The sequence below is a fragment of the Lynx rufus genome, unplaced genomic scaffold (genome assembly GCF_022079265.1).
Source record: "Lynx rufus isolate CCGP_SWC_20201006 ecotype Redwood Valley unplaced genomic scaffold, mLynRuf1.p SCAF_4, whole genome shotgun sequence".
NCBI classification, from domain to species: Eukaryota; Metazoa; Chordata; class Mammalia; order Carnivora; family Felidae; genus Lynx; species Lynx rufus.
In genome coordinates this window covers 10,777,808-10,803,610 of record NW_025814856.1, presented here as the reverse complement: position 1 = coordinate 10,803,610, position 25,803 = coordinate 10,777,808, and the positions used below count along the sequence as shown (strand labels likewise).

The window sequence follows — 25,803 nt, the reverse complement described above, 5'->3', positions numbered from 1 at the left end:
GAGGTCTTATCAGATGCTAGATCTGACCATGTCCCTTCCCGCTCACAGCCATTAGCCACAGCACCAGCTGTTCAGCCCATTTTCAAAGCCCCAAATGATCTACCCCAGTCCAGACCTCTCTCAAAACATCTCTGTCCTCCATACCCTACATGCTCAATGTTCAAACATCACAGCATTTTCTCATCTTCTTGAAAAAGCCACATTCCCTGTTCTTTCTACCACATGCCTTCTCTGCCTCAAACACTCTTCCTTCATCCTTTGAGTCTCTGCTTGGATGCCACCCCTTCTCCACCCATCCCTCTGGATTGCATCCATCCAGGTACAAGCCCCTGGAGAGGAGGGACCATGTTGATCACTGATACATGGGTGCTAAATAAATTTTCAGTGAATGAACCAGTCAAGGGATGAAAGAATGCAAAAATGGATGGTTGGATGGGTGGATGGATGGATGGATGGATGGGTGGATGGGTGGGTGGGTGGATGGATAGGGTGGGTGGGTGGGTGGGTGGATGAGTGAGTTAACTCTCTTTCTATGGGTTGAACAGATTTGTGACTGAATGGGCAGGGGCCCAGGAAAGAAGTACCTGAAACTCAAGTGATATCACTTTTACCTGAGATGTGACTCAGCCACCTACACACACACTACCTAGGAATTGGCCAATCATGCACACAGTCATCTGTCTACTCATCCTCCTATTCGGAGGGTTCTGCCACCCTCTGTACCCAACCCCTGCTGGGCAGTGCTGGGGGCCAGAGGTGGCTCAGCTCCACACCCTGCCTGGAGGAGATCTGGGTGGGGCGAGAAAGAGAAGTAGAGGCATGCAATGCAAATATCAAGAAGGTAGAAAGTGTGCCAGAAGCAAAGGGAGGCACAGAGAAAGGGCTGTTGGAAGTCAAAGCAGGCTTCCTGGAAGAGGCAACACTGGAGAGGAAGGTAGAAGTCTATCTAGTCATGCCGCTCCTCTCTGAGATCTGGACTCCATTCTTAGCCCCTTGAGGGTCTTTCTGATACACAGACCTGTTAAATGGTTGCCCAGCCCAAGCACCATTCCCTAACACCCCCAATGTAAAACACAAGCTCATTTGCTTTGCACACAGGTGCTCTGAGTCCAGCTTCTGTCTCACTGCCTACTCGTCCCCACACATCATCCTCACTCCAGACACCCCAAGTCACCTGAATTCCCCTGGCACTTTCACACATCTGCACATTTGCACTGGTAGAACCCTCCACCTGAGACTTCTCATCTGGCAAACCCCTACACACATCCTTCAAGGCCCAGCGTCATTGACATCTCCTCCATGAAGTCTTCCCCAACCCCCAACCCCCACCCCAGGCTAAACCCTTGTTCTCCCATCCTCGGGTCCCTACACCTCTCCAACTTTGAACACTAGATTCCAGGAGAGGCCGTGACCAGGCTGCCTTTCCCCTCAGTGTCCCCTTCAGTAAAAAGCAGATGGTAACGTCTACCCTGGAGGAGGTCCTATAAGAAAAGGCCCCATCTGGTGCTCAGCAGGAAGGTACATATCACTGTGGTTGAGAGCTCGGCCTCCGGGAGGGCCAGATCTGGGTTCAAATCCCAGCCCCACCACTAACTCAGCATGTAAACTTGGGCATGTCAACCATTCTGGCCCTCCATTTCCTCATCTGCCAGAGGAGAAATAGAACAATTCTGCCTGCCTCATGGCATCCCTATAAAAGCTCAATGAGCTAACATGTTCCTGGCACACGGCAGGTGCTCATTAAATATTTGTACACATAAATGAATAATTAACCAACTGCTGGCTATTTTTATAACCATGATTATAATTATTGGTCATTGGTGTCACGAACTCAGGAGATGATTATCTGCATCCCCAGTTCGCAGCAAGCCCCCACCAGGGAAAAATAAATGCACAGCCTTCGTGGAAAGCTGTTTGGTGGTTCCTTAAAAAGTTAAAGGTAGAATTCCCATATGGCTCTGCATTTCTACTCCTCAGCACCTACCCAAGAGAAATGAAACTATACATCAGCACCGAAACCCGTGCAGGCATGTTCATAGCATCATTCGTAACAGCCTAAAGGTAGGAAGGACCCAAATGCCTGTCGGTGGATGAGCAGATAAACAAATTGTGGTATATCCGTATTCCCATACAATGGACTTCTACTCAGCCTTAAAAAAAGTAGGTCCTGATCATTGCTACAATATGTGTGAACCTCGGAAACACTGTGCTAAGTGAAAGAGGTCAGTGCAAAAGGTCACATTTTGTATCATACCTTTACTGTGATATATCCAGAATAGGCAGAGCCATGGAGATAGAAAACAGAGTGGTACGTCCCAGAAGGGGGAGGGGGGGAGGACGTAATCACTTAATGGGTACAGGTTGTTTTATGGGGCCATGAAAAAAAACTTGGAACTAGAGAGAGCCTTGGGTTGCACAACATTGTGAACACGCTACATACCTTACACTTTAAAATCATACTTTTTTAAATGGTTAATTGCATGCTACGTGAATTTCATCTCAATAAAAAATAAATGCATAAAGGCAAAAGCTGTAATGATATGCCTATATATCACACTTCATTCTCTATAACGCATTTCCCCCTGCTTTCTCCCATTAATGCTCTCTACCCCAATTGCCCGATATAAGATGGAGAAGGTTCAGGAGGAGCTGTGCCTTTCTCAGGGCCCATGGGCTGTGTGGCTTTAGCCCCAGGCCATCAAGGTCCCCGGGTGTGGCCCTGAGGAGGCCCCGGTGTGGGGTGGGATCCACAGCTTGGGGCCAGGCCTGTCTGTCCTGACTCACAGCTCCGCCCCCCTCCCCCCACTCCTCCAGTGGGGGGAAGGCCCTGGATATCCTGCCTGTCCTGAGGGAGGGGAGGGGAGGGGAGAGGGAGAGGCCGGGGCATCTACTATGTGCCAAGGCCACGCGGGGGGGCTCCACTCCCTACTCCATCTGGAGTCTCACAACCATGTAAGATGGTCCTCAGGAATCTGTGGTTCTGAGGAGGAGAGGGGAGAAGGAGGAGGCAGAAAGAAAAACAGGACGCGAGAAAAGCAGGAGACGAGAAACCCCCATGAGCACCTACCCACATCACAGTGAGTCTTCACCACCACCCCATTTTACAGATCAGAAACTGAGGCCCTGAGAGGCTACATGAATTTCTGGGTCACATGGTGAGGATGGCTCCACCCAGGATTCGAGCCCAGCCCGCCCAAGTCCTGGCCCAGGGCTCTTTGCACAACTTGGAGCCCATCCCTTAGAGAGGTCACCCTTCCCAGGGTCCAGGCTCCCCCTTTGTGCAGTGGGTTGGGCATCCCGGAATGAAACGTGGGGAGCGTACAGCTGGGGGAGGGAAGGATGGCAGCCCCTTCCTCTTTCATGGCTCCAACGTGATAGCCTTGAAGGTGGTCTCTAGACTTCAAAGAGAGATCTCAGCCTCTCGTTGTAGGGGCCCAAGCTGGGGCCAGAGATCCTAAAATTCCTGGTACTTTTTCATTCCTCCTTCCTCTCTCAAATGTCTCTGATGCCCCTGGAGGTGCCCAGTTACGCGCGAGGCCACACCAAAGATCCAGACTCCTAGGGGGAAGACGGAGCTGGAGGCAGACACACTCAGTCAGCCCTAGAGCGTTAGGACGGAGAATGAGAAAGCCCGGAGAAGAAAACCATGGTCTGTCTGGAGGGTCAAGGAAGTCTTCCTGGAGGAGGGGTCATTGGATCTGGGTGTTGAAGGTTGAGCAAGGACTTGCCCAGCACACCCAGGAGCCCTACACCTTGGGACTGGTGTGGACTCAGAAGGGAGAAGCAATCTTCTGCGTCTCCTTTTCTACTAGTCAGGGTCAGCCCAGGTGAAAAGAATGGGCTGCAGGCTGGGATTGCCACAGCAGGGAATATCAGAACCCAAATGGTGGAACTGCCATGGCTTAGAATTAAGCAGCAACCACTTAACAAAATCTCAGGCAAACAATTCCCTGATCGAATATGTTTGGCTCTGACTTCTAGGTGGGCATGTTTGCCTCTCAGAGTTCCTAGGACCCCTAGACATTGTCGCACCTTTTCCCATGCTATCCCCACTATCTGTATTACCATGGCTGCTTTGGTGAACTCCTATTCATCCTTCAAATCCCTACTCCAATGGCCCTTCCCCCAGATAGCCTACAGGCCCAGAAGCCCAGGTGATTTCTGGGAGTTGAGGGTTTATCCATCACTTAAAGGCCCAGCCCACCTACCTGAGGCACCCACTACGGGCTTGATGTAGTCAGGATGCACCAGAACCAACAGCGGCAAAATGGGGCCAATCCACACCAGGATCACATGATGCATGTTGTCCAGCACCTTCTTCTCATCTTGGAGGCCTGTCTCATTTGGAAGATACTGCAAGGGGTAGGAGGGAAGGACAGTGAGGAGGAGCCCAGCCCCAGCGTCCCCTAGCCTTTCCCTCCTTCCACCTCTCCCCTGTCCTTAAAACAAGCCCGGAAGAGCTGTATGATTGCCGGAAGCTGGCTGCACCTCGCTGAACCTCCATTCCCTCACCTGAGGAGTGGGGAAGAATCAACTCTCTGTCTGAGGGCAGCTGAGAAAATGTATGAAATAACAAAATGAGAGACCGCCCCCCCCACCCACCCACCCAGCACAGGGCATGACACACAGCCGGTGTTCCAGAAATAAAAACAGTAAGAGTACACCCAATAATAATGATCGGCATTTGTTGAGTACTTGCTACGTTAGTAATAAAATACCACTAGCACTGTTATCTTTAACACACGCGTGTGCTTACAGCGTTAGGCGCGGCGGTGGGCATGGTTCATATAGTTAATACCTTCAACCTACCCAAGAATTCTGTGAAATACTTGCTACTATTTCCCCATTTCACTTTGCTTGGAAAGGTCAAATGACTTGTCTGAAGTTACAGGTGAGTAAGTGATTGCCCTGGTTTGGGCTTCCCCAGAAGCCTCACCTAGAACTCATGCCCCCCGGAGGAGGCAGGCTGGGCCTACAGGGTCAGTGTTGTCCACACTGACCTGGCTAACTTTGGGCACCAGGGCCTGGCCACTGCCTCTAGGACCACCATTAAAGCCAGATGGCTCTTGGAATAAGAGCATTGGACGAAGGGCATGAAAAATGAGGAGGGGTTCATCTAACTGAGAAGGATATTTGGTAGAGGGCACAGTTCCAGCAAAGACCATGGAGGTGGGAAATCAGAGCCTGGCTATAGGAACAGGAAGTCATCCTACAGGACTAGACGTGAGTAGGGCGGGAGTCAGAGCCTAACGGGACTTGAACACGAGCTGAGGAGGTGAGACTTTCTGCGGACAGCAATGGGGAGTCATGGAGGGTGTGTGAGCAGAGGAGGGACATGGTTGGTTTCAAGAATCCTCCTGGGACCAGGACGGGGCGACGGACTGGAGGCAGGAGCCCAAGGAGGAGGCTGGACCATGGTCCAGCAGAAGACAATGAGGCCTGAGCAGGGGTGGGAGGTGAAAGGGAGGGAGGAGATTCGGGCACAAACAGGCAAAACTTGGTGAGTGCGGTCCCAGGGGAGTCATTCCTAAAGCCAGATAAAATATTCTTGGAGCTACTGAGTAGAAATGCACCTCCTGCTTCCTTCTTCTGAGACACGCACTCCAAGTAGCATCTAAAATATTTCTAGGGGCACCTGGGTACCTCAGTCTGACTCTTGATTTCAGCTCAGGTCATGATCTCACGCTTCGTGAGTTCGAGCCCTGCATCAGGCTCCACGCTGACAATGAGGAGCCTGCTTGGGATTCTTTCTCTCTAACTCTCTCTCTGCCCCTCCCCCGCCCCTACTCACATTCTCTCTCTCTCTTTCAAAATAAATAAACGTAAATAAAATAAAATAAAATAAAATAAAATAAAATAAAATAAAACAAAACAAAATAATAAAATAAAATCAATAAAATATTTCTAGAATCACTTGATACTTCCGGTCTCTGCAAGACTGGGGAGTTGAGCACACCCACCACCGCGTGGCAGGTTCAGAGTCAAGCATGCCGCTGACGTGACTTCGGGAATTGTCAAAATAATCTCATGAGGTTATCAGGAACAATCATAAGCCCCACACTGCAGATGGGAAAACCAAGGCACAGGGAGGTGACGTAGTTTGCTCAAGGTTGTGTGGCAGGAGAGGGTAGAGACCAGCATCAAGCCCACACTGACGACCACTGCCCTTGAACTGCCTCTCCAAAGTCTACCTCTGCCCTCGGCATGAGGCCTAAGCCAGGAAGGTCTCCACAACTGTCCCTCAGTTTCATGTAGGTCTAGAAGGGGGACCAGGTGAGTGCAGTAGGCAGTTAGGAACTGGAGTCTAAGACCCCAAAAGCCTCAGTGCCCTCAGGAGTCTGGCTTTCTTCTGACCTCTGAAGCCCTTTTAGAAAAGTGCAGGTTTTCTCAGCCAGACACAAGAGGTGGCAAAGGCACAGAGCTAAGAACAGGGACTCTGGAGCCAAACGGCCTAGGCTTGAACCCCAACTCTGCCGCATACAAGCTGTGTGACCTAGGGCCAGCTACTTAACCTCTCTGTGCCATAGTATTCTTAGAAGCAAAATGGGGACAGTGGTGGGGCCTGCCGCCTAGGATTGTCAAGAGGACTGAGGGAGAGGGAACGCGAGCTGGTGCAGCCACGCTGGAAAACAGTCTGGAGGCTCCGCAAAAAAACAAATAGAACTACCCTACGACCCAGCAATCGCACTACCAGGCATTTATCCAAGGGATACAGGTGTGCTGTTTCGAAGGGACACGTGCACCCCCATGTTTATAGCAGCACCATCAACAATAGCCAAGGTATGAGAAGAGCCCAAATGTCCATCAATGGATGAACGGATAAAGAAGATGTGGTATGTATATACAATGGAGTATTACTTGGCAGTCAAAAAGAATGAAATCTTGCCATTTGCAACTATGTGGTTGGAACCGGAGGGTATTATGCTGAGTGAAATTAGTCAGAGAAAAAAATCATATGACTTCACTCATATGAGGACTTTAAGAGACAAAACAGATGAACATAAGGGAAGGGAAACAAAAATAATATAAAAATAGGGAAGGGGACAACACAGAAGAGACCCATAAATATGGAAAACAAACTGAGGGTGACGGGAGGGGTTGTGGGAGGGGGGAGGGGCTAAATGGGGAAGGGGCACTAAGGAATCTACTCCTGAAATCATTGTTGCACTATACGCCAACCAATTTGGATGTAAATTTAAAAAAATAAAAAATAAAATTAAATAAATAAATAAAATAAGAAAAAAAACCCAAAACATCAAACTATAAAAAAAAAAAAAGAGGACTGAGTGAGTTAATATTTTTAAAGCACCTGATGTAATTCTAAGCACATGTATGTGAAATAAGAAATGAAAGGCAGGGCTCCTGGATGGCTCTGTCAGTTAAGCGACTGACTTCGGCTCAGATCATGATCTCGCGATTCGTGAGTTCGAGCCCTGTGTCCGGCTGTGTGCTGTCAGCTCGGAGCCTGGAGCCTGCTTCTGATTCTGTGTCTCCCTCTCTCTGCCCCTCCCCTGCTTGTGCTCTGTCTCTCTCTGCCTCTCCAAAATGAATACACGTTTAAAAAATTAAAAATTAAAAAAAAAATGAAAGGCAAGGTAAGAGAATGAAAGAAAGGGTGCAACCACATCGGGGGTGGGGTGGAGCAAAATCCACAGGGGTCCCCCCACCCCGCCCGGGGATCACAGAACCCGACGACTTTCATGGGCACTGGTACCTGTTGCTACAGCAGTAGGCCTGAAATGACAGAGAAAACTTTCGACTCACTCTGCCTCGCCTCAGCTGTGTGACCTCGGGCAAACGGCTTGCCCTCTCTGAGCCTCCATCACACTTAGACCCTGGAAAACGGGTCTGTTCGTGGCCCTGACCAGATTCTTGGGGGATGAAAGAAACCATCAGGTCCGTCATCCTTACTGAATACCTGGGACCCGCCCAGCCCACCTGCCCAGCCCCACACACCATGCCCAGGTGGCCCAGCAGCCAGTTGCGCCGGGGTGGCTGGGGGAAGCAGCTCAGCCGGCGGCAGGTGATGTAGCAACGCCAGGAGAACCTCAGGAGCTGTATCAGCAGGCGGCAGAGGAAGAAGAGCAGGGACAGGACGAGTGCAGACACCGCATACAAGCGGAAGGCGGTCTTCTCCAGTCCCAGGAGGTACAGCAGGTGCTCCGTGATGGGCAGCATCCTGTGGGAACACACGGGATGGGGGTCAGTGCAGGTAGGAACCACTGTGGCCGTGTGCGTGCCATACAAAGATGACCTGTGGGGTCAAGCATAGGGTACCTGGCACACAGGAGGTGCTCAATGCACATGAGTCCCAGACACCAAGGATACCCCCCTAACTTTCCCCAGCAGTGACCTTCAGCGAGCTGACCAGACGGACACCTGTCCATATGCCCTCAGTCTTCACTTCGCAGGGCATCCTTCCTTGCTTCTCTGCCCATGCCTGGCTGGCCAGAGGGTTGGAAAATTAAAACACGTACACCTCCACGCCGAAAGCAGCTCTTAACCAATGACGGATGAATGTTGCCAGATAAATACCTCCTCCCCTTGGGGCAATGACCCTGAGATGGGAGTTTCACATGCACTCCCAGGCTTCCACAGAAGCAGGATTAAACTCCGGCTGCCCACAGAAGAAACTTTCTCTATTAGCTGCCTTCCTTCCCCTGTCTTCCCTCTTTTTCTCTTTTTAATTGAGGTGAGATTCACCCAACATGAAACGAACCGTTTTAAAGTACAGTTGACCCTTGAACAATGCAGGGGTTAGGGGGGTCCCAAGCCCTGTGCAGCCGGAATTCCATGTGTAACGTCTGACCCCCCGCAAAACTGAACTGCTCATAGCCTACTGTTGACTGGAAGCCTTACTGATAACATTAACGGCCAATTAACACATATTTTGAATGTTATATGTATTATATACTGTATCGTTACAAGAAAGTAAGCTGCAGAGAAGAAAATGTTGTTGAGAAAATCATTAAGTAAGAGAAAATAGGGGCTCAGTCTGTTGAGCGTTCGACTTCGGCTCAGGACATGATCTCACGGTTGGTGAGTTCGAGCCCCGCATCGGGCTCTGTGCTGACAGTATAGAGCCTGGAGCCTGCTTCGAATTCTGTGTCTCCCTCTCTCTCTGACCCTCCCCTGTACATGCTCTGTCTCTCTCTGTCTCAAAAATAAACATTAAAAATTAAAAATAATAATAATAATAATAATATTAATGACACAGTGACCAGGTATAGAGCGTTGCAATGTGCCATGCTCCACACTCAGGGATGTGCATGCCTCATTTTATGGTGCCTTAAAGTGGGCCTTGGAGTTGGGTCCTACCATTCTCTCCATTGTTTGCACAACTCAATCTCTGTTCTTCTAACTCAAGAGAGATGGGAGCTGACAGAGGCCCCCTGAACCCCTACCAAAGGCCAAACTCAATCACATTGGGGGTCCACAGATCTCAGACAGTGCCGAGGAGATTGCTGAAAATGGTTAGGTCTTGCCCTCATCCCTCCTTTCCCCTTAGTCCAGACACCCAAGGGTTCTCTCTGTGCTCCACCTCCTTGGGCAACACAGCTAAAGGAACCCTACCCTCCAGGTCCTCACCTGAGTCCCCAGTCCCCCCCACCCCCCCCCACCGGCCCATGGTTCCCTCCATTAGGGGCTCAGAGTCACTGGCTTTTCCACCAGCCAATGACCAACTGTATCATCCACGCAGAAGATGTGAAGTTTCTATTGGTTACCACATCCTGGGAAAACAGCTGGGTGCATCATCACCAAATTAGGAGAGTCCCATTGGGACGGTCTGACTTACACTACCAGCCATGCAATTGACATGACCACTCATTAGGATGTCTGGTACCAAGGAGAGACAGAAAGGGAATAACAAGTGTTGGCAAGGATGCGGAGAAACCTTGAACCCTGATGCCTTGCTCGTGGGGATGTAAAATGGTGCGGCTTTGCTGTGGAAAACAGTGTGGTGGTTCCTCAAAATATTAAACATAGAATCACCATATGATCCAGCAATCCCACTTCTGGAGAGATCCCCAAAAGAAGTGAAAGCAGGAACTCAAACAGATATTTGCACACCCATGTTCACAGCAGCATTAGTCACAAGGGCCAAAAGGTGGAGGCAACCCAAGCGCCCAAGAAAGGAAGAAGAGATACACATACTATGGCCTATCCATACACTGGAATATTATTCGGCCATAAAAAGGGAAATCTGACGCAGGCCACAACATGGATGGACCTCAAGGACATTACGTGAAGTGAAATAAGAGACACAAAAAACAAATGCTCTGTGTCCCCAGAGGAGTCAGGTTCAGAGACAGGAAGCAGAATGGCGGGCACCAGGACCGGCGGGAGGGGGGATAGGGAGTCAGAGTTTTAATTGAAGAAGACAGAAAAGTTCTGGACATGGATGGTGGTGATGGCTGCACAACAATGTGAATGTACTTAAGGCCACTGAACTGTTCACTGAAAATGGTTAAGACTGGGGGGCGGGGGACACCTGTGTGACACAGTCGGTTAAGCATGCCACCCTTGATCTCGGCTCAGGTCATGATCCCACAGTTTGTGAGATCAAGCCCCGTGTTGAGCTCTGCGCTGACGGTGCGGAGCCTGCTTGGGATTCTCTCTCCCTCTCTCTCTCTCTCTACAACCTCCCCCCCCCAAATAAAGAAATAAACATTAAAAAAAAAAAAAAGACTGCGTGTCTCGAAGGAGGTAAAGCAGAGATAGAGGTGGCTGAATACTGGTCCCCCAAAGAGATCAGGTCTCTGGAACGTGGGAATGTGATCTTAACTGCCAGCAAAAGTCTTTGCAGACGGGACTAGAGATGAGAAGATTATCCGGGATTGGATTGTCTAGGTTGTTCCCAACTGGAATCACAAATCTCCTCATAAGAGAGAGGCCCAGGGAGACTCAACACACAGAAGAGAAGAAGGCCGTGGAAAGATAAAGGCAGACCCTGGAGGGATGCGGCCACCAGCCCAGACACCCTGGAGCCACTAGAAGCTGGGAGAGGCAGGGAGCAGATTCTGCCCTAGAACCTCCAGAGGGAGCACGGCCCTGCCCTCACCTGGGTTTCAGACTCCTGGCCCCCAGAACTCTGAGAGAATAAATGAATAAATGTGTGCTCTTTCAAGCCGCCCAGTTCGTGGTAATTCGTCACAGCAGCCACAGGAAACAAATACACGGAGTAAGAGGGTGCAGACCGATCCCTCCAGATGAGGTGGCCTGTGTGTGTCTCTTGGGGGAAGGCTCTCTGGGCAGACAGCTGAGTGAAGAACGGGGCTTTCTCATTAAGTGCACATCTGCACACACACGCACATAGCTGGGGTCTTTTTAATACATATATATATTTTTTTTGAGAGAGAGAGAGAGAGAGAGAAAGCGAGAGCGGGGAAGGGGCAGAGATAGAGAATCCCAAGCAGGCTCCGTGCTGTCAGCACAGAGCCTGATGTGGGGCTCAAACCCACAAGCCGTGAGATCAGAACCTGAGCCGAAATCAAGAGTTGGACGCTTAACCGACTGAGTCACCCAGGTGCCCCTAAGGTTTTATTTTTTTTTAATGTTTATTTATTTTTGAGAGAGAGAGAGAGAGAGAGAGAGAGAGAGACAGAGCGCGAGAAGGGGAGGGGCAGAGAGAGAGGGAGACACAGAATCGGAAACAGGCTCCAGGCTCTGAGCTGTCAGCACAGAGCCCGACGCGGGGCTTGAACTCACGGACCGCGAGATCGTGACCTGAGCTGAATTAGGACGCTTAACCGACTGAGTCACCCAGGTACCCACATGTAGCTGGGTTCTAATCCTGACTCCACGGACTGGCTGTGTGGCCTAGGCCACAGTTTCCCTATCTGAAACTGGGGGTGACTGTAAAAGATGATCTTTGGGTCCACCCCAGTGTGACCTTTTCCTGCGTGTGGCCCGGGGTGGGGTCATCGCTTTGGCAGGCCCAAGACCTCTGGGTCACCTCTAACCCCTGGGCAACCTGGCTGTAGTCTGGCTGCCACTGCAGACACCATAGTCACCTTTCTGAAGGTCCGTCACTCTCCTGCTCTAACACCATCCATGGCTCCCCACTGCCCTCAGTCTGGCATCCAAAGCCCTTGAGGAGCTGACCACCCCCACCCATCCTCCACTTCGGCCATAAAGATCCCCCTTCTCAGGATGTTTTGGACCCTTTCACCCAAGCTATAAACGTTGGATTCCTTAGAGCTGGTCCTGAGTCATCGCTTCCTCTCTCTCCATGTATACGCCCTGGGGAGCTCACCCCCTCCCATGGCTTTTGTGACCCTGTCTCTGAGATGCCTCCCATGTCTTGATGACACCACCTCCTGGATGGCCTCCAGGGGCATAGCTCAGACCCTCACATTCACCTCACCTCCTTCCTCCCTCTCTGCCCACACCCAGTTCGTTGCCAGGTCCTGCCAGTAGTGTATCCTAAATATCTTTCACTCTCATTCACTTTTCCCCATCCCCATCATCTCAACCCACGTCAGGCCACCACTGCAGTGGCCTCCTCCCCTTGGTCTCCCGAGTTCCCTCCCGCCCCTCCCCCCAGCAGTCCATTCTCCACCCAGCAGCCAAAGGGATCTCCCTAAAATTAAATCAGATCACAGCCTTCCCCTGTTCAAAGTCCTCCCCATTATGCTGAACACAATTCAGATTCCCTCCCACGGACTGAGACGCCCTGTGCGCCCGGCCCCTGTGGACCCCTCCAGCCTCTCCCACGGCTCTCCCCGCTGCTGACCCAACTCCAGCCACTCTGGCCACAGGCCAAATTCATTCCCGCTTCAGAGCCTTTGCACATGCTGTTCCCTCCAACCTGGCATGCCTTTCCCCCAGCTCTGCCCACAAGGGCCCCTCCTCATCCTCCAGGACCACCTCTGCTTTTCACCACAATCAGCCACCTCCTTTATTGAGCACCTTCTGTGTGCAGTGGCTTTCTCAGCCATTTCTTTCATCTTCCCAGGAGCCCTTCGAGGCAGCTGGGGTTCTTCTAAGTAGAGTCACAGCAAGAACCCCCACCCCCACCCAGAACAATCCCAGCTGATATCCTGACAAAGGAAATGTCTTCCTGAAATACTGAAATGGGGAGGAACTGAAACAAGAGAAAGCACCAGCCCTCAAAGAGGAGACCCTGCCCCAGGAAGGCAGGTGCACAGGAGGGAGGGAGCTCTGAACCGCCGTGCCCACCCCCCCTATGTGGGACATGGGCTGCGGCTTTTCCCAGGACAGGCTGCTCCAAGCAGAAAGAGCACACGCTGGATCCGCAGCTGGCTGTCACCCTGGGAGCCTCAGTCTTCTCATCTATGAAATGGAAACAATATCAAGAAGTCCATCTGATGCTTCTGGGAGGAGCTCAATAAATAGTGCCTTGGGGAAGTTAAATCCTCTGCTTTCTGCATCTGGGTTCCACTCGCCCACCCCTAGCAAGAGCACTCCTGCCAGCACCCCCCCCCAAAAGAAAGTGCTGCAAAAACCCTTGAGGCAGTGCAGCCGCTTTGAGAAATAGCTTCGCAGTTCCTCAAAAAGCTAAGCATAGAATTTTCATGTGACCTGGAAATTCCACTCCTAGGTATATAGTCAAAAGAATGCAGGGGCGCCTGGGTGGCTCAGTCGGTTGAGCGTCCGACTTCAGCCAGGTCACGATCTCGCGGTCCGTGAGTTCGAGCCCCGCGTCAGGCTCTGGGCTGATGGCTCAGAGCCTGGAGCCTGTTTCCGATTCTGTGTCTCCCTCTCTCTCTGCCCCTCCCCCGTTCATGCTCTGTCTCTCTCTGTCCCAAAAATAAATAAACGTTTAAAAAAAAAAATTTGAGGGGCGCCTGGGTGGCGCAGTCGGTTAAGCGTCCGACTTCAGCCAGGTCACGATCTCGCGGTCCGTGAGTTCGAGCCCCGCGTCGGGCTCTGGGCTGATGGCTCGGAGCCTGGAGCCTGTTTCCGATTCTGTGTCTCCCTCTCTCTCTCTGCTCCTCCCCCGTTCATGCTCTGTCTCTCTCTGTCCCAAAAATAAATAAAAACGTCGAAAAAAAAATTTAAAAAAGATTCTCATTCTTTCTCCCTCTGGTCCTCCACCACTCTCTCTCTCTCTCTCACATAAAATAAAATTAAAATTAAAACTAAAGAATGTAAAACATCCTCAGATACTTGTATATGAATATGAATAGCAGCACTATTCAGAATAGCCCAAAGGTGGAAACAATCCAAATGTCCGTCAATGAATGAATGGATAAGTATCATGTGATATATTCGTGTGATGGAATATTACTTGGTCATGAAAAGGGGCGCCTGGGTGGCTCAGTCGATTAAGCGTCTGACTTCGGCTCAGGTCATGATCTCCCAGTCCGTGAGTTCGAGCCCCGTGTCGGGCTCTTGTGCTGACAGCTCAGAGCCTGGAGCCTGCTTCGGGTTCTGTGTGTTCCTCTCTCCCTGCCCCTCCCCCACTTGTGCTCTGTCTCTCTCTGTCTCTCAAAAATGAATAAATGTAAAAAAAAAAAAATTTAACAAAGATGCCACTCAAATGAAAAAATAAGCCTGGGGGCGCCTGGGTGGCTCAGTCAGTTGAGCATCTGACTTCGGCCCAGGTCACAATCTCACGGTCTGTGAGTTCGAGCCCCGCGTCGGGCTCTGTGCTGACAGCTCAGAGCCTGAAGCCTGTTTTGGATTCTGTGTCTCCCTCTCTCTCTGCCCTCCCCTGCTCGTGCACTCTCTCTCAAAAATAAGTAAACATTAGGGGCGCCTGGGTGGCTCAGTCAGTAAAGCGTCCGACTTCAGCCAGGTCACGATCTCGCAGTCCGTGAGTTCGAGCCCTGCGTCGGGCTCTGTGCTGACAGCTCAGAGCCTGGAGCCTGCTTCGGATTCTGGGTCTCCCTCTCTCTCTGCCCCTCCCCTGCTCATGCTCTGTCTCTCTGTCTCAAAAATAAATTAAACAAATTTTTTTTAATTTTAATAAAAAAATAAATATAAACATGAATCAGTTGACCCAAAGTCAACCCAAAGAATGAACTCTAATGTAAACTATTAACTTTGGTTAAGTATAATGTGTCTACATTGACTCATCAGTTGTAAGAAACATATCATCCTAACAGAAGATGACGGAAGATGTTAATAATAGGGGAAAGTGTGGGGAGTTGATGGATGTTTTGGAACTCTATACTTCCTGCATAGTTTTTCTGTAAACCTGAAACTGCTCTAAAATATAAATTCTGTTTAAAAGTTAATTATTTGAGGGACACCTGGGTGGCTCAGTCAGTTAAGCATCCAACTTCAGCTCAGGTCATGATCTCACAGTTGGTGAGTTCACGCCCGGCGTTGGGCTCTGTGCTGACAGCTCAGAGCCTGGAGCCTGCTCCGGATTCTGGGTCTCCCTCCCTCTCTGCCCCTCCCCTGCTCATGCACACGCTCTCATTCTCTCTCTCTCTCTCTCTCCCCCTCTCCCTCTCCCTCTCAAATATAAATAAACATTAAAAAATAAAGAATAAAATAAAATAAAGTTTTAATTTTGGGGTGTCTGGGTGGCTCAGTCAGTTGGGTGTCCGACGACTTTGGCTTAGGTCATGATCTCATGGTTTGTCTGTTGACAGCTCAGAGCCTGGAGCCTAATTCAGATTCTGTGTCTCCTTCTCTCTGCCCCTCCCCTGCTCATGTTCTGTCTCTGTCTCTCTCTCTCTCAAAAAAATAATAATAATAATAATAAACATTTAAAACAATTTTTTTAATAAATAAAAAAGTTAATTATTTGAGGGTTGCCTGGCCAGCTCAGTGGGTAGAGCATGCGACTCTTGATTCAGGGTTGTGAGTTTGAGCCCCACGTTGGGTGTAGAGATTACCTAAAAAGATAAAAAAAAAAAATCTTTTTAAAAAAGTTAATTATTTGAAATTAATGAAAAATGAACTAAGATGCTTTAATTGGGGAGAAGGTGTTCTGGGGGTTCAGACAGTCGTTTCCTTTCGTGACTTGAGTGCTGGTGACATGTGTGGGTTCAATTCGCAAACACTCCTGAACTGCCCAGTTGTAGAATGTGCACTTCCCTATACCCCCTGTATTACACTTCAACTTAAAAAAGTTAAAAATAAAATGAAAATTTGTTTCCCGATTGCATCATCTTTTAAAATGTGCATCTTTGACCCTTAAAAACTTAGAACAAACTGAGGGTTGATGGGGGGTGGGAGGGAGGGGAGGGTGGGTGATGGCTATTGAGGAGGGCACCTTTTGGGATGAGCACTGGGTGTTGTATGGAAACCAATTTGACAATAAATTTCATATATTGAAAAAATAAAAATAAATAAAAAATAAAAAATAAAATGTGCATCTTTGGGGCGCCTGGGTGGCTCAGTTGGCTAAACACCCAACTTTGCTCAGGTCATGATCTCACGGTTCGTGGGTTTGAGCCCCGTGTCGGGCTCTGTGCTGACAGCTCAGAGCCTAGAGCCTGCTTCCGATTCTATGTCTCCCTCTCTCTCTGCCCCTCCCCCACTCACTCTTTCTCTCTCTCTCTCTCAAAAATAAGTATTAAAAAAAATTTTCAAATGTGCGTCTTTGACTCAAACCAGCCTGGGTCCCAGTCGCGGCCCTGCGCCTCCCCCAAGTCAGCAGCCTTGAGTAGTCTAGTCCCCACCCCCAGCTTCCATGTGCCAATCTGTGAAATGGGTTAACAATAGCAGGAGCCACCCCTTAAAGGTTGCTTGGGACACTTCAGTGAGATGAGGTCTGGTAGGCGGTATGCAAGATTTTAGCCATTATTCCTCCTTCTATTATTTCCTAGTTTATTGGAGCGAGATAAACGCAAAGCTGACACTCTCAGGATGCAAACTGAGTGAGAGGCTGGCAAACTTCAGAGCATCAGACACCAGGCAAGGGCACCCAGCAGCCCCACCCCAGCAGAGGTGGCCCCGCCTGTCCTGCTGGGGCCAGCATTATCTGAAAACGGAGGAGCCAGCGACTGGTTCCGTGGCCCACGCCCAAGGAGCGCTGGTTTGTCAGGTTAGCCCGGCCGCCAGTCAGGGACTTGTCATACAAGGTGTGTGGGCTCCTGAGAAGGAATGCAGGACACGACCATGCCCCCCCACACGCACACCCCGGACACGCACACCACCAGAAATCACACGTTGCCTCTCCTTGAACTGCAGGTCCTGGGGCCCACCTGTCATCCAAGCACCCAACACTGGCTCCACTGCCCCACATCCTAGCGCTGCCCTTCACTCACTCTGGAAGCCAGTAGTCAAAACAGCCTGCCTCCTCTCCCTGCTCATGCCAACCAAACACCCTCTCTATGCCAAAGAGCTGCCTGACCCCAGAGACTCCTATTCTCCCAAAGTGCCAGACCCTAGAAGTCTGAGCTGAGAGGGGGCTTACCCCAGATTTCTGGGGTTCGGAGAAGGGACTGCAGGAGCAGTTCTGAGGGCAGAGCCAAGCTGGCAAATCGAGGTGGGAAGGAGGGCCTCACCGCAGCTGTGGGCACAGGAGATCCTGATAGAAAAAGAAGTTTACAAACCACCAGTCATCTAGACCATCCCAGAACTGCAATTGCCTCTGCCCACCATCTCAGCACTTGGACACGAGCCTCGGAAAGGATTCCATAAAGCTCCACCTCAGAGCTGTGTGACCTCAGGTGAATGTCTGCACCTCTCTGAGCCTCAATTTCCTCACGTGTAAGACAGGAACTGTATTACCCACTTCACAGGGCTTTGATAACAATGCCACATTTTTAATGTGTTCAGCTCAGGGCTTGGGACACCGCAAGCCCCAGATCAAAGGTGCCTCTCCTTGCTGTTGGGGCTGGCACCATATTCGTTAGTGCTTGCCCAGTCATCTGGGATTTGGAGAATGGGGTCCAAGGCTTGCCAGGGAGGCGGGAGGGGGTCGCCTTCTCCGTCTGCGGAGTCATCCAAGCCCAGGTCACCACTGGACACCAGTCCAGGGCTAATGTTACCGCTCAGAAACCCAAGCTGGGCTATACAGAGAGGCCGGGGCCATTAGAAAGTGCACAGGATGTTGGGGTCACACAGGGCCGGTTTGTTCAAATCCCAGCTCCCCCACTGTCTCCCGGCCTCCCTCCCACCTCCAGCCTGAGACTCCCCAGTTGGCAGGTCTCACCCGCCTCACGTGGTCCAAGCGGGGACGGCCAGCCCCTTGGACATCAGGGAGCATACACCCCTCCCGCATCCAACAAACGTCAGCTGGTACCAACCGCAGGAGCTCACACAACCCTCACAGCCAACTCTGGGGGCCCAGGAGGGCATCTCCTCTTTTCAGGCTCTGCGCCTGCCACGGGTGGGGAGAGGGACGGTGAAGGCAGCCGGATCACTAGCGTAAAGTCCCTGAGGGAGACGCTGTGGAGTGACTCCGGTCCGCCTTGCGGCACAGGGCAGGGCCTGGATCCGCCCGAGAGGTCCTGATGGGGAGGGGGCTCTTCCTGAGGTCCCTTCCCATCACGGAAACCCGGGGAGAAGGATGTACCCAGGACTCCGAGGGGCGCGCTCAAAACAACTGCGCCCAAAAGCGGCGGCCGTCGGGGACACGCCCACGTCCCCCCATCCGGAGCCTCTGGGACCCGCCGCCGCCGCCGCCTGGGTCGTGGGGATTCCCGGGGCGGGCTGCGCGCAGCCCCTCGCGTCCCCGCTGCCAGCACCCGCGCCTGCCGGGCGCCTCGGGTTACAGCGCAGCGCCCCGGCCGCGCTCGGGTTACCACCCCCCGCGCGCACTCACCTCGCGGGTCTCGGCCTCGGCCTCTCGATCCGGGATCCAGATCCGCCCGCACCGCAACCTCGGTTCTGACCGCGCCGTCCGGCGGCCGGGCCCTTTAACCCCGCCCGGCCGCGCCGCGAGGCCCGCCCCCGGCCCGCCCCCGGCCTCGCCAGCCTCTGGGCGGGGACCGAGGCTAGGCCCCCAGAGACCGAGAGAACCAGAGACAGAGTCGTGGGTGCGTGGAGAGCGACGGAAAGGGAAAGACGCAGAGCCGGGGATGGAGAGACCGACAGGTGGAGAGATGGAGAAAAAGACGCAGAGACAGCGAAACACGTGAACACCCAGCATCCCCAAACCACCACACTCCCTGCCCCTCTGCCCGTGCCTGGCTCCACTTAGTGCCCAGATCCCCCCTCAGGCCCGCTCCTTAACACCCTCCTCTTGCACCAGCACCCTCAAAGCCCACACGTCAGGACCTGCTCCCACGCTTGGACAGGGGTCCCTAAGCCAGCAACCCTGACGCCCCACGCGGCCCCAGGAATCCTCAGGCTCCATCGGCCCTGGGGAGCCAGCCGTTCTGCTCCCTCCGGATTCAACCCACCCTCCTGGGGCTCTACTGGCAGCTGCAGCCTCTTCCTCCAGGAAGACCTCCAGCCTCAACAAGCCGCACCAGACTCTGGTCCTGCTCCTCTCACCCCCACCCACCCACCGTCAGCCAACTCGACCATCCCACTAAGATGTTGTCCTTGGCCAGTTTATCTGCTCCAGATAGATCCAGACAGGGTCAGTCCCGCCCCGGATTTGGAAGAGATACCCGTGTCTGGGTCAGTGGGTGGGTGGGTGACTGATCTGGGCAAGTGGGCAGACAGATGGGAGGAATCACAGCTGGCCGCTGGCTCTCCACTGCCTCCACAGGGCCAAATGGCATTGTGCATACTGGACACCCAGGTAATATCTGTCAAAGAAAAAAATTTTAAAAAGCCACAGGAGATTAGAGAGATCAAAGCCTCCGACCTTAATTGCAGGCTCATCTGGGGAAACTAAGGCAGATGCTGGCAGCTGGAGGAGAGGCACGACTGGCTGGGTTCAGGCAGGAGCCAGGCCAGACACTGAGAAGCCTGAAGCTGTAAGGAGACATCGCCCTCCTCTCAGTGAGTTCCAAAGCTAAAACCACAGCGAACCATAAGGAAACTGAAGAAAGGGCAAGGAAGTTCAGACTGTTTTCCCCAGGATGACCATTCCAAAGGCCTTTCGATCTGTCAGAAATAAATTCTTGATCCTGTTACAGACAACGGGTGATCCCCTCCTGGCTTTGGGGGCCAACCAGGTGGGAAGTCTGGTCATGGGGCTGGTTAGCCTGGGGGTGGAGCAGGCCCGGAGCTGTGCTGGACTCTCAGAGGACAGGGCCAGGGGTCACAGCCACAGTCACAGCCACATAACACTATGGGCAGAGATGGACTCTGGAGGCAGAGGGTTCGGGCGGCTTTATCGGTTACTCACTGTGTACCCACCTCAGAAGACTGCTGTGATGTTTTAGGGTAACAGTTGTCACCCAAGGCAATCCTGTCCCTCAAGAGACAATCTGACAATGTCTGAAGACACTTTGGCCATCACAGCTGGATGCTGGCGTACCGCTGGCCTCTAGTGGGTAGAGGCCAGGAATGCTGATAAACACCTTACAGTGCACTCACAGGATGGCCCCTCGCCAAAGAGAATGATCTTGGGGCACCTGGGTGGCTCAGTCGGGTGAGCATCTGACTCTCGATCTCAGCTCAGGTATTGGCCTCAGGATCGTGAGTTCAAGCCCCGCGTCAGACTCCGCACTGGGTATGAAGCCTATTTAAAAACAGAGAGAGAGAGGGGCGCCTGGGTGGCGCAGTCGGTTAAGTGTCCGACTTCAGCTCAGGTCATGATCTCGCGGTCTGCGAGTTCGAGCCCCGCGTCAGGCTCTGGGCTGATGGATCAGAGCCTGGAGCCTGCTCCCGATTCTGTGTCTCCCTCTCTCTCTGCCCCTCCCCCGCTCACGCTCTGTCTCTGTCTCAAAAATAAATAAAAGACATTTAAAAAAAAACAAAACAGGGGCGCCTGGGTGGCGCAGTCGGTTAAGCGTCCGACTTCAGCCAGGTCACAATCTTGCGGTCCGTGAGTTCGAGCCCCGCGTCAGGCTCTGGGCTGATGGCTCAGAGCCTGGAGCCTGCTTCCGATTCTGTGTCTCCCTCTCTCTTCGCCCCTCCCCCGTTCATGCTGTGTCTCTCTCTGTCTCAAAAATAAATAAACGTAAAAAAAATTTTTTTTAAGAAAACAGAGAGAGAGAGAGAGACAGAATGATCCAGCCCTAATGTCAATAGTGGTGAGGTTGAGAAACCCTGCTTCAAGGTGTAGGGAGCACTTCTGAATTCTAGCACACAGTAAGTGCTAGGTAAGTGCTGACTGCCGTTATTAGCCACCATGGAGTTTCCAGCCTTCTTCCTCACCAGCAAATCCTGACCACCAATTCCATGTTCAGCATGCCCTAGTTCAGAGAAAGCTGTGGCTTCCCTGCCCGATCCACAAGCAACCTTCAATCAGGCAAGTCCTGCTTTAGCTGGCTTTGACTCCCCCCTGAGACCAGGGTCTCCTTGAGGGTGAGTCCCCAGGATCAGCTGGTGCCGGGCTAGGTGGCGCTTGGAATACATCCGTGCAGCGGGTCGGACCTGCTGTTTTTTGTTCTTTGTTTTTTAATGTTTATTCATTTTTGAGAGACACATAGAGACAGAGCGTGAATGGGGGAAGCACAGAGAGAGAGGGAGACACAGAATCCGAAGCAGGCTCCAGGCTCTGAGCTGTCAGCACAGAGCCTGACGCGGGGCTCAAACTCACCAACTGTGAGATCATGACCTGAGCCGAAGTCAGACACCCAATTGACTGAGCCACCCAGGCGCCCCTGGACCTGCTGTTGAAAGATGCAAGTGTGGTTCTAGGGGCTGGGAATATGGCAGAGAATAAAAACAGCCCAAATCCTTGTCGTTGTGGATCTGAAGCTGAAGTGGAGAAAACAGAAAATAAAGAAAACATATCCAGCAGGAAATTTTTACCAGGGAAGGCATGTAACAGGTTTTTGCAACAGGGCCGAGGGGGATGCTGCTATTTGACCTGGGTGTCAGGTGGCCGGCTGAAACCTGAAAAACAAGAATAAATGTTGAGTCACGTTGTACCCCTCAAATTTGTCTTTGTCAGTTCTACCTTCATAAAGCTGGGGAAGAAAAGAATGAACGAGTGAGTGAATAAATACATGAATTTTCACAAGTCTGAACCACACGGAAGATACTCTGGCTCATTCCCAAAGTCTGATACAAGTGTCCAAAGCATGATACAAAGTATCTTAGTAATTTTAGATAGCACATGGAGAAGGTGGGTCTATTCATTTTCTATTTGATGTATTTATGTTAAATGAGAGATTTGTTTTGACTCGTAGAAGAAGAAAAAAATAGACTCACCCTGGACATCAAATCTACAGCCTTGTGGATATAATGATCATTGTATACATTTTGCTTTAGAATAAATAAGGCTTAGGGGCCCCTGGCCAGCTCAGTCAGAAGAGCATGCGGCTCTTGATCTTGAAGCGGTGAGTTCGAGCCCCACATGGGGTGTAGAGATTATGTAAATAAATACAAAACTTAAAGAAAAAAGAAAAAAGCCTCGAAAGCAAGACCACTGAAAGAAAAGTATTAAGTAATAAAAAAAAAAAAGTAACAGGTAGATGGAACAAAAGTGGTGCCAGATGATTGAGTGACAAATTTCAACATCAGAAGCCATCTGTCTGGTGGATTAAGACAAAAATGGAAGATTCCTAAATGCAACTTTGGGAAATACTAGCACACCAATCTCTCCTAAGTCCCAGAAAACCAGACACAGAGGGCTCGAAACTTGAAAACTTGAAGGAGGGAATTTTAAAGCCAGTGTAAGAGGCCCCCTTATCCCGGCAGGTGGTAAACTTGGCTGAAGTCTTTAACCCTCTTCGGTTCAGTAGTGTTCTCTCATTAGGCGCTGGGCCCTCTGTGAGGGTGAGAGGGGGCGGTGTTTCTAAGTGAAGAAGAGACAATACAAATAATTGAAGCTTTGCTGCTTGGACGGAGGCAGAAGGGAAGGCTACGTGAAGGATGTGACATCTGAGCTGCGACTTCAGGGAGAGGTTGGATTTCAACAGGTGCAGGAGAGGGGGTGGGGCTTGGGCACAGAGAAACCCAAGGGTGTGGCTGGGCAGGTGGCTTTCTCTGGCCTTGGGATGTGAGAGGTGAGAAGGAGGGCAGGCATGGATGGGAAGGGCCTTGAAAGCCAGTCCAAGTGGCTGAGTGTTGATCTGGGCAATGGGGAGCCATGGGTGGTGCCTGAGCAGGAGAAGAGCCCCCTTTAATGGGTTTGTTTTAAGGAACACTGGAGTTTATTGATTTGGGGGGCAATGTGGATTTTTTAAGGATGTGGGGAACGTCTGCATTGGTAACAGGCTGGATGTGAGGTTCCGGGCAACAGTGGAGGAGAGGAGGAGAGGAGAGGGTGTCAGCCCAGCTTCCCTGCCCTCAGAGAGATGGGGACAAGGAAGGAGAAGCAAGTTGAAGGGCCTGGGAATGAGGAGGCACTGACCACAGTAGGCTCCCTGGCCGTGTTACCCTGGGCAAGTCACGTGGCCACCGGAAGCCTCTGTCCCTGTACAGATAAAATGAAGGAGATGACCACGAAATGAAGTGGTGTTTACAGGGTCCTCAGCCCCATGCCTGGCACAGAGCACGGGCTAGACAACTAACCGCACTTTGAGTTTGTGCTTTGATTTGGGCTATCCCAGCCCTTCTCAACTGAGGCAGATTGTCCCCCCCCCCCCCGGGGACGTTTGGCAATGTCCAGAGATACTTTTTGATGTCATGCTGCGGAGGGGGAGGAGCTAGTGGGCAGAGGCCAGAGATGCTGCTAAAGGCACAGGATGGACCCCACCCCCCACCCCCAGGGAATGATCTGGCCCCAGATGTCAGCAGTGCTGAAGCTGAGAAATCCTGTCTGCCAAGGAGAGGCACCGGGAGGCGGGAGGCGGGAGGCGGCTGGGCCCATCCTGAGAAGTGCACCTCTGACTGAGTCAGCTGTCTTGGGAAGACTTGGATGCCTGGGGGGGAGTGGGCGGGTCAGTGAGGTCCCTCGGGAGGAGGTGGACAGAGAGGAGAATGGGGAGACAGAAGCACCAATCACAGCTACGTTCAGAGACAGGATAGGCAGAAGCACGGAGCTGCAGGAGATGAGCCACATCTGGGAGGTTGAGGAAGCGTGGTGATAGGAACAATCCCCTTGGCCTGTGCCCAGAGGTCAAAGGGCCCAGGCCCTAGGAAGGGACAGGGCGCTGCGGTTCCCAGGCACCAGAATCCTCAGCCTGGCAGCAATCAACAAACAGCAACCTAAGTGGGAGGAGAGGACACGGGGGCGGCGGCCAGATTAGGGAGACGGTACCAGAGAAGTGTGTTCAAGTGGACCAAGGAGGAACATGGCGGGAGTGAGGGGAAGGCAGTTTCCTGGGCATCCAGAAGCTCACGGCAGACTTCCGGGAAAGCAGCCGCTATGAAAAATCAGTCCGTGCCTCGAAAAGCTAAAAATGGAATTACCATATGAGCCAGAAACTCAGTTCCTTAAGTATGTAACCAAAAGAATCGAAAACAGGGACTCAATGTCCCTGCATGTTCACCCGTACACGCATGCCCGCAAAGGTGGAAACAACCCAGCGTCCATCAACAGATGAGGGGCTGAGGAAATGGGGCCCGTCCGTGCGGGGGAGCATTACTCAGTCATAAAAAGGAATGAAGCCTTGAGACCTACTACACCATGGACGAAACTCCAAAACATCACAGTGATGTGATGGAGTGAAAGAAGCCAGACACAAAAGGTGGATGATTCCGTTTCTATGAAATTTCCAGAATCAGTAAATCCATAGAGATGGTGAGTACATTAGGGATGGACGGGGGGGGGGGGGCTGTGAGGAGTGAGGCTGTATCCAAGGAGAATGAGTACAGGGCCTCCTCTTGGGGCGATGGAAAATTTTTGCCACTGGGCAAAAGTGATGGTTGAGCAATATTTGTGAATGTGCCAATGCCGCCGAATTACATCCTTTAAGATGGTTAACTTTATATTACGTGAATTTCACCCCAATAAAATAAGAGAGAGTTCCAGCAGGAAACAGAACACTCAAATGGGGTAATTTGGAAAGAGAGTAACAAAAGTACTATTTCAAAAAGACAGCGCAGCCAGGAACCTTTACCACCCCAGAGGTGCGGGGGCTATGGGGCGAAAGCAGTTGCTGGAACCTGGACTTGATACGGCTATGTGCAGAGAGAGGACTACCTGGCAGGAGTTGTTGGTTGAGGGACACAGCCAGCCTGCATGGACCACACAGGAGAGGAGATCAGATATTAATACCCGGACCTCAGTCTCCTCCCTCCCTCCAATGCCTGCTGTGGCTCCCTATTGGCGGAGCCCAACCAGAAGCCATAAGGCAAGGGTTGAGTGATTCATACAAGCCAGCCTCCCAGGATACAAAATAGGGGGCAGAAGGGTGGAGACAAGGCAAAAGGTAATTCAGAGACTTGAAACAAAGACCAGAGCAGTTCCAGGGTGTGGGGTGAATGGTGGAGCAAACAACTCCTTCCAATTTGTCACTCACCACACTCTTACTCACTGCCACTTGAACCATTTTGCCAAACCCGTCAAGGTTATCTTTCCCCTCAAAGGCTTTGCTTGCTGCACATGCTTGGAATTTCCCTCTGCTTGGAATTCTATTCCCTCTCACCTGCTCAGCTAACTCCTACTTATCTTTCAGGTGTCAGCTCAAAGTCCATTTTCTCTGAGGGCTTCCCTAACTTCTGGGTTCAGTTTAAGCCCACACTGGATGCAGCCACAGCCCCTGGGAGTCCTCAGTCACAATCAAATCACTCTTGGAATGGTTCCTTTAGCTGTGAGCTCTAGGCAGGTAGACAGGGTCTTTCAAATTTCCTTCCTTTTCCCCAGCCCCAGGGGACACACAGCACCTACTCATTCAACAAACACCAAGTACCCAGGGAGGACCAGGCATTGTTTTACAATGCACATCCCTGCTTTCTGGAGATTAAAGAAAGCATAGC

The 25,803-nt window shown here is 51.6% G+C and overlaps 1 protein-coding gene and 1 long non-coding RNA gene across 5 annotated transcripts in view; both read right to left on the bottom strand.

Annotated features, from left to right (window-relative positions):
• LOC124523008 (ultra-long-chain fatty acid omega-hydroxylase) overlaps positions 1–20,451 on the bottom strand; it is a 31,407-nt gene extending 10,956 nt beyond the window's left edge. The window contains exons 1-5 of one of the 4 annotated variants that reach the window (XM_047094747.1): positions 20,185–20,451; positions 18,695–19,628; positions 17,342–17,455; positions 7,957–8,179; positions 4,209–4,353 (exon numbers count right to left, since the gene is read on the bottom strand). In XM_047094747.1, the coding sequence (XP_046950703.1) occupies positions 4,209–4,353; positions 7,957–8,178 (367 nt within the window). In that variant the 5' untranslated portion in view covers position 8,179; positions 17,342–17,455; positions 18,695–19,628; positions 20,185–20,451. The other 3 variants (XM_047094748.1, XM_047094750.1, XM_047094749.1) reach the window with 3 other exon arrangements.
• A 19-nt stretch (positions 20,452–20,470) lies between these two features.
• LOC124523007 (uncharacterized) overlaps positions 20,471–25,803 on the bottom strand; it is a 33,746-nt gene continuing 28,413 nt past the window's right edge. The window contains exons 2-3 of the long non-coding RNA XR_006964892.1: positions 21,748–21,831; positions 20,471–20,509 (exon numbers count right to left, since the gene is read on the bottom strand). This is a non-coding gene — a long non-coding RNA (uncharacterized LOC124523007). The remainder of the gene's footprint in view (positions 20,510–21,747; positions 21,832–25,803) is intronic.